Below are 8,791 nucleotides of genomic sequence, written 5' to 3' on the forward strand. Positions count from 1 at the left end.
ATCTGAGGAAGCCAGAGGAATAGAGATTTGACATTGTACTAGCTCCTGTGATCCATATTGGTTCTATACCACTTACCCTAGAAATACTAAAGTCTGCTGTCTCCAGGACCAATTACTTGGATTTGAGGTTTGAAGTGGCACATAGGGTCCAATCCAAAGCCATGCTTAGGATCTCAGGAGACACTAATGATCAGGAGAAAGTAGAAGCTTTCAGCTGCTTTCTGGAATGTTATTTAGATCTCTTGTTGGCTTTGGGGCCAGATCATACTTCTATTTAAAGCAATAGTCTGGCAGCTAGAAGGAGACCTGATACTATGATACCCAGAGGATTTCATGCCTGGGAACAGAATGTAATGGCTGGGATTTAGTTAGACTATGTTTTTAAATTAAAGCAGACTCCATTCTTGAAAATCTGCTGGAATAGAGTGTTGCCTAGGGAAATGCAGGCGGGGATCTTCTTCCCTTCCTCTAAGCAGCCAGTGTTGATATCCTCCTGGGGCCAAGGCTAAATTACTTGACTTCTGTAAATCGCTGTGGAAGATTAGGAGATAGTCTAGTCACTTTCCCTTTGTTTTTTTTGCCCAGACCAAGATCTCATTGAAAATGAAAGCAGGCCAATCATTACTATATTCCCGATTTGCCCCAGACAACAGTGGAAATAGGGATATTTCTGGTAAATTGGAAACCCTAAAGATGTGGTACCCTAAAGGTGGAATAAGGGGAGAAAGTGATAACCGTAAAAGGGATGACCAAATTTCATTGCAAATTATTGCTTTTCCTTGTTTTTCCTCTGTCGCTATGTCTTGTTTTCTTGCATATCTGTGATTTTCTTCTGTCTTAATAAGGCTAGGTGTTTGTAATGCTCCGAAGACCCATGTAATAATAAAAATTCCACATAAGCAAGAGACGTTATAAACTGTTATAAAATAGTCTTGTAAAATTGCAATGTTTATGAAGTCCTTGTACATTGAGATCATTAATAGTCACAATAATGCATAATGTTTTACGTATGTTCCCAGTATGCATTTACTTTCAATAGATAAATCTAGTTACTATAGATCTCGACATTTGTCTCTTTTGCTTTGGAGTTTTTCAATTAGAGGCCCATGCTTGAGGCATGAGACATAAACTTAACTTCATTTCCTCTCTGTGAAATCTGTCAGTGTATTCTGACAATTAATTCATTCAATAAACATTTCATGTCTTCTATGCTATATACTAAGTACTGTTAGATTTTGTGGGGGACACAAGATGAATATGGTGTGATCTTATGTTCAAAATGCTGATCATCTGCTGATTTTTTTCTATGTTAAGAAAATATCCTTTTCTTTTTAAATGATCATCAAATCTTTATGCTTGCATTTGGTAGAATCTACTATGATCATCTATCTATTTAAATGAAATGTAAATATTTATTTCTCTTCACTTCTACTGATCATATCCTGGGCATGTTTGCTGTGAAGCTGAGTCATCCAATGGTGGCTATTCCTGAACATGAGGCTCTTGATTCTAAAGAGGTAAATGTAATATATAGTTGCTTTCTCACTGGGGATTTATTGACCCATTTCATTTGATATTAAGTTGTGGATGTAAACCAATCTTATTTTGAAATAATATTAATAAAAATCATCCCCCCCCCTTTGGAAATATTATTAACTAGTGGGCCCACCCTGTGTTGTTCAGAGTCATCTGATAGTTAAAGTAAATTTCTGCTGCTTCCTAAAGTGGAATGTGGTACTAGGGTTTCCCTGCATGTAGCACCTTGATCAGAAACCAACGCCTTCTATCCCATGTTTGTTTTTGTGATTTTCTCCTTGGGATCCAAATGTGAATCCACTGTTGTCTTCTTCTTCTTGAGTTCATGGATGTTCCATAATACATACAAGGTATCTTCGGTGTCAGAAGTCACATGGTATTTCAAAGTATCCCTGTTTCAACTGTATTGGAGAGTGACTCCTTAGCTCATTGAACACCAACCCTCCAGAAGTGAATTTTGTATATGGCATATGATAGATAGGCTAAAGCAGACTGGCTCAAATAGAGCCTCCAAATCTGGTACAAGTGTTTAGCCACTTCCATGTTTTGAACTGACAAACAAAAGTAAATTTTAAAAACCTTCTTTTATTTTTATAGATGCTATATCAAAGGGACAAGAAAAAATTCCATTAAGAAATACTCTCTCTCGGGTTTAATTTTCTGTTCATCAAGAGCAAGAATAACTGAGCAGTGTTTCCTTCCTCTATATCCTCTAAGATAAAGTAGGAATTGTGATTTTTTTTTTTAAACGTGGTTTTTCAAGAACTTATCTTGAAGAAGGGGAGGGGTGCGTTCACTCATTTCAGACACTTTCACAAATGCGGCATGTTCAATTTTGCAGCCTCCATGTTTAGCATAATACAAAAGAAAGTAGGATTAATAAAATTCTAACGAGAAGTCTAACTGATCTGAATTTTCTTTTCCAAGGCATTTTTCCACAAATTCAGGCAACCTAGCTTACTTTTCATACACCGACTTATTCCTATTTCTTAAAATTATAAAACTCCTATCATACAAAGACTAATGTGCGTCTTTGCTCTAACATTTGTCAATACAATAAAAAGATGTATTGTGAATAGGTATTGATTTATAGCCTTAACCAATCTCTGGCTAGTTGTAAAAGCACTGTACTAAAAATAGAATTACTGGTTCAATAGTATGGGTATTTGGAAAACTTTTGATACATATAGCCAAACTGCTTTCCTGAAAAACTGTAGGAATTCACCCTCTCAGTTTATTGAACCTGTCTCCATGACCTCTTGCTAGCATTGAGAATTATTATAATTGCTAATTTATTAAGAGGTTACTATGTTAAAGTGTTATACACTTTTTATGCATTATTTTATTTTCACAAGACACTCTACAGGTGAGGGAACTGAGGCTCTGGGAAATAAGTGTGTTGCTTAAAATCAAATAGCTGGGAAGTGTCTGTATGACCAGGAATTGAATCCAGATAAAATTGCCTCATATCTGTGTTTTAAGGACTCTACTATATTTTAATCTAGCCAGTATTTAAATCTTTCTCCCTTTTTATATGTTAAAATATTTGCCACTTGAAAGAAATTATTTTTCATATGAATTTGCATTTTAATATACTTTATTTTGACTGTTGTTTTTTTCTTTGTTTTTGCATATTTTGTTTTAGCATTTATGTTATGCATTTATTTACTGATATGGTGGTATTTTTCTTATTGAATTTTAAAATCCTTTTATATATTAAGAAATATTAACTCCTTGTCAAATGTGTTAGCCCTTTCAGTGTGATGGTGGAAAATTGTGTAATAGTGAAAACTGGATGCAATATATATCCAAAAGTAGGAGAAAGGTTGAATAAATTTTTCACATTTAAGATGTCGAAAAATATCAAATGTTCTCTTTCTCTCAAACACAATAAATCTGGCTCAAGTTCACATATGTTGTATCTACATAATAAGAGAAAATTGGTTGGTTATTTAAATAACAAAAAACATCCAGTTCAGGTAATGAATGCCTTAGCTGAGAACTTCTGAATGTTAGGTAATGTGAAAGACTTTGTGCTACCAAAGAAAACAGTATTTGCATTTTTTGGCACAATTATCATAGCCCTGGAGACTAAATTTAAAATTAAGCTAGTGAATTAGAAGTCAAAAAATGATTTCAAGTCTTGGTTTGGAATATATGAAAAATACTATAAAAGAAACTAACATTTTCTTAAACTACGCTTAAACTACGCTTAACATTTGTTAGGGACAGTGAGTTACTGCTAGTATTTTTTAAAAAGTAAGTGATTAAACAAAGGGACATTTTATGCTTTCAAACGTGCAGTGTTTTACTTCTTAGTAATTGTGGCACATTTTGGAGCAATTTAACAACTTTTCGCAACTCCTTATTGATATGTGGTCAAACTGTGATATTGAACTATATGCTTTGCCCCAAACCCTTTCTATTTTTAATTGATTTATCTACAAAACAAACTAGAAAAACTATCTGTTTTTATAAAGCAACTCTGATTTTATGACTATATGGCCTAAAGAGTAAACCATTCCAGTTATAAATCAAGAACTAGTGAAGAATTTGGAAGAGTCCTTGATTGGTTCTCAGATTTCCACGGATTTTTATTTCATTTTCTAAAGACACTGGTCTGTCTTTCTTACTACCAGACTCTCTTACCTCGGATTTGATCATACTATTTGCAGATACTAGGTTTTTAAATTAGCCTGGTGATTCATTTAAACAGAAACAGACCTCAGGATTTATCTGATTTGACTCACTCATTATTTTTATAACTGACATGATATATAAAGTTAGATTTAAAAGGAACTAACAATTCCACTTATCTAACTCAGTGGTTCTCAACTCTGGCTGAATATTAGAATCACTTGAGGAAAATTCATATAACAATCAATTTAACGTGAACAATTAATTCAGTAGCATTTAGTACATTCATGATGTTATGTAACCACCAACACCGTTTAGTTTCCAAAGACTTTCAGAACCCTAAAATAAAACCCTTAAGCACTTATTTTCCATTCTTCTTTTCCTTAAATTCCTAGCATCTATCAATCTACTTTCTGTTTTTATAAATTTACCTTATTGTGGGTATTTCATATAAACAAAACCATGTAATTTGTAACCTTTGTGTCTGGCTTCTTTCATTTAGCATAATCTGAGGTTCAACAATGCTGTAGCATGAATCAGTACTTCATTCCTTTTTATGGCTGAATAATATTCGATTGTCTGTATATATTACAGTGTGTTTATCCAATCATCCCTTGATCTGCATTTGGGTTGTTTCCACCTTTTGGCTACTGTCAATAGTGCTGCTATGAACATTCCTGTACAAATATTTGTTTGAGTACCTGCTTTCAGTTCTTTGGGGTATATACCTAGGAGTAGAATTGCTGGGTTATATGTCAATTCTGTGTTAAACTTTTTGAGGACTGGGTGACTTTAAAAAAATACCTATGGCAGGAATCCACTCCAGGCAAACTAAATCAAGAGTCTTTATGGGGAGCTGCTTCGCAGGTACAGGGTCACGGATTCAATTCCTGGTATCCGAAAAAAGAAAGTGTCTGGGATTAATGGATAGGTGTGTATTTAAAAATCTCACAGTTGATTCAAATGTATTAGAAGAATTGAGCTCCTCAAGTTGTAGCACCTTCATTGGGAGTCTACAAAAGCCAATGGAATCAGTTATTCAATATTGGAAACAAAATAAAAATAGAAAGAAAAAGCAGGAGAATTATAAAAAGAAAATGTTTCAGTAAGTACTTTCAATTAATAAATATTTGTGTCACATATTTCTGTTCAATGTCATAGAAGTATAACAGGAGTCTTAGACTATGTTAAATTAATTTAAAGAGAGATCTGTTTCATGTTGAGGTTCATTGTAATTTACTTAGTAAAACTTAATACTTTGTTTCTCTTTTTCTTGGTATGCCACACCAAGTTTGGAAACTAGTTGGACTATGGCTGGGCATAGTATTTGATACAAGCTGAGGCTAGGGTCTTAGTATATTCCAAAAAATGTTTTATTTAGTACTTTATATAGCCCTTTAGAAAATATTTGGCCATTGATGCACCCTCACATAAGCTGATGGGATCCTTAGATAATCAGTCTGACACTTATAGTCAACTGACAGATCAATTTTCAAAGGTCACTTTCAATAGATTTCAAGTGTTCACATGAGCACCATAAACTTTGCAAATGGATGAATATTTAATACTATCTAAGTTGTAGCAAATTCCCTGCCTTAAACAAATGATTTCTGAGTAGGATTACCTAGAAGAAAATTAAATTCTAGCAGCAATTTTTGTTTCTAATTATATTTATCATGTCTTGTAAATTCAGTGACTCTTTGATCCAGAGCCACTCTACAAACCACTGCTCTTTCTACAGGTTCCGTTCTAGAAATCACACTTAGGAATAATATATAATCAGAGCTGACACTCTTCACGTCACATGTGACATGTAGTCCTAAGCATATTTTATTTTCAACTTGAGGGTCAAGGCAGGTTTACCGTTAACTAATTTCCAAAAATATTTGCTTATCTGGGCCTTTAGATATCCCTGTTGTTACTAATACAATATAAGAGAGCTAATCATTCACTAGGTGCCAACAAAACACATAGGAGGCAAATTCTTCTCTTGTTTTCTTATTCCTTGGTTTTGAAGATTTAAATCTGCCAGCAAGGTGAGACAAGCATCCCATTCCTCTTCATTCTACAGATGAGAACATACAGAAGAGAAAATAAGTAACTTTTCCATGAAAGCTGCTCTCATTTTGTGGTTTTGTTTGAGGGTAAAAATGAAATTATCAAAAAGAATGGGTACACTCTGTTCCCTCCAGGCAATTTTCCATAAATATTATTTCTCAAAATCAAATTTTCATGAATTTGGATAGAAGAGAGTTCAAGGTTGTAATCTCAGGCAAGTACTTGGAATCTGGATATTATTAATGGCTAATTAAATGCAGACTCACAGGCTTTGACAGACAAGTGGCTAGAAGGCCAGGGTTAGTGTGTCTTATAAAACTGAAGGTACACAATTGAGAACCAGAATGCATAGCCACTTTGTCCCAGACATTCATGTGGGCAAGGAAATAATAAAGGAAGGGATATTCCTGATGTCTGACTTGGAGGCAGTAGGCTCCATCCAAGTTGCTCTCCTCTATTGGTAAGCCTCCAGACTGACTGACAACTGAAATTTGAGGGGATCTGACTCAGAAGGCGCGAATACAAAGAGACAGATCTTATTTTCCTCTTTTATGGACTCAGTTGAATCCACTGTAGGAGAGGTGGGGGTTGACAACTGTGGACTCCCTACTTCAAAGTCATCTCACCAGTTTAAGTTGGGTTTTATACTGTAGTGAGTCATACAAAACTGAGCAGAAGTCAGGAACTGGAAGGATTTACATCTCTGTGTAGAGACTTGGGAAGACTATTTGTAGTTTTCAAAAAGAAAAAAGAAAATGATAAGACCAGAGTTAATAACTGTTTGGTGATAAAGTCCTAATAGTAGATAGTTTTGACCCCTAACTCAAGGTTGTACTCTCTAGAGTCCATTACACCTGCATTCTCTTTCTTTCTTCCTTTACAGGACTATAATTGCTAAACATTTTATTGCTTCTGCCTTATGAATAATATATTCTAGTACTAGATTTTGTGTTTCTATACCAAAGTTAATATTTATACCAATGTACAAATTTAATTTTTTTTCAGAAAAAAAATGAATATCCAACATGTCCAGCACAATATTATGATATATATTTTCTGAAAATGGATTTTGATTCTGGATATATGAAGTCTGGTTTCATATTTATAAGATCATGTGCACAGATCTTTTTTACGTAATTGCAGCTTTCATTTAGTAGGAAAGAGCATGTGTAGTTTTATGGGTATTTTTTGCATTACATGAGAAGGAAAAATACATTTACACCATTCTTGGGGAAAAAAAACTATAACACTGACTTAAATTTCACAGGACTACATCACTTATTACCCAAGGTTAGTTCTAAAAAAAAAAAAGTTTGGAATGTGACTCCCTTCAACATTATTATTTTCTTAGTGTTTCATTAATTTCTTATCTTGCTTATTTTTCTTATATCCACAATACTTGTGTTCAATTGACAATATGAGAAAATATTGAGCCTTAACTGCAAGGATGTCAGTCTGAAACCTACCTCTATATACATATGGGCAAGCAGTTCAGTTCACTTGCTATCTCCATCTTTTGTAATGTTCCATTTTGCTTAAGCTGGTACTTAGTCCAATCCCTATTCACATTACATCCTTGTTTTAGATTTTACATTTTAGGGAATGGTACAGTCGTGCTAAAGACAAGCAAAGTAAAACAGTAGTCAATTGATTGAAGGATGAGGGGTTGTGGGTAGGATATAGCAAAGCTGTTCCTTAAGGCTGCACTAACCCCTCAAAGCCAAGCAAGCCCCTTAGACCATCTGCTGAGCTCTCATAAGATGGGAGTCTGATATGAAGGTATAGCTGTGTGTCTTTACTATTCCCTTAATGTAACAGACAAACAGCTACTAGGGAATAAAATCAAACTAATTCTTCCTACTATAAACCATTTTTTAAATATGAGATGCTATGCACAAATATTTTAAGGTATAACTTTTCTGAATTTATTTTCCTAAATTTTCTCATCTCCATCAACTTGACTACTATTTTCTCTTATTTTGCAGAAATGAAGTTGGAGTAGAAGCTGAAAACATAGGCTGCTGAAGTATTTTGGAATGCTGGTGCTAACCACTTGCTAGATTTAACTTTTATTTTTTTTCAGAACGAGTGCCCCCTTTATGAACTGCAATGCAGCATGGAGCTAAAATAATGTTTCATGCCGTCATATAGCATCTCAAGTACCCTACTAACAGTATACGAGAGATTTACCTACAGTTTCTCACACACACACCATTGTTTGAGCCTTAATACCGTCTGTTAAGCTGACAGCAATACTAACATGCCCGTGTATTTAGCAGCCAAATAAAGTATCATGGGTAAACGGAAGAATGGCTGGGACTATTTTTTTCAACACCAATTGTATTTAATGCCTACATTACTTACTGAATCTGATTTTATTCCCTTTATTGCTTCAATTTTTTTTTACGTGTGAAATAAAAAGATTTGCTTATTTTAAAATGAGTTCCTGCAGGCTTTCAGGGGGGCTCTAATATTCAGGTGTCTGTTGGAGAGAACTTAAAGATGAAAAAGTTCATATTTAGTATAATTCACACTCTTTTTTGTCGGGGTTCCTTGCTCC

General features: G+C 34.3%; 1 protein-coding gene across 6 annotated transcripts in view; it reads left to right on the forward strand.

Annotated features, from left to right (window-relative positions):
• The window catches only part of MLIP (muscular LMNA interacting protein), a 266,818-nt gene extending 258,280 nt beyond the window's left edge, over nt 1-8,538 (forward strand). For all 6 annotated transcript variants that reach the window (XM_004475365.4, XM_004475367.4, XM_058306895.2 and 3 more), the window contains 2 exons: nt 1,464-1,517; nt 8,217-8,538. In XM_004475365.4, the coding sequence (XP_004475422.1) occupies nt 1,464-1,517; nt 8,217-8,222 (60 nt within the window). In that variant the 3' untranslated portion in view covers nt 8,223-8,538. The remainder of the gene's footprint in view (nt 1-1,463; nt 1,518-8,216) is intronic.
• The last annotated feature ends 253 nt before the right edge of the window (nt 8,539-8,791 follow it).

Source organism: Dasypus novemcinctus, chromosome 11 (assembly GCF_030445035.2).
Source record: "Dasypus novemcinctus isolate mDasNov1 chromosome 11, mDasNov1.1.hap2, whole genome shotgun sequence".
Classification (NCBI taxonomy): domain Eukaryota; kingdom Metazoa; phylum Chordata; class Mammalia; order Cingulata; family Dasypodidae; genus Dasypus; species Dasypus novemcinctus.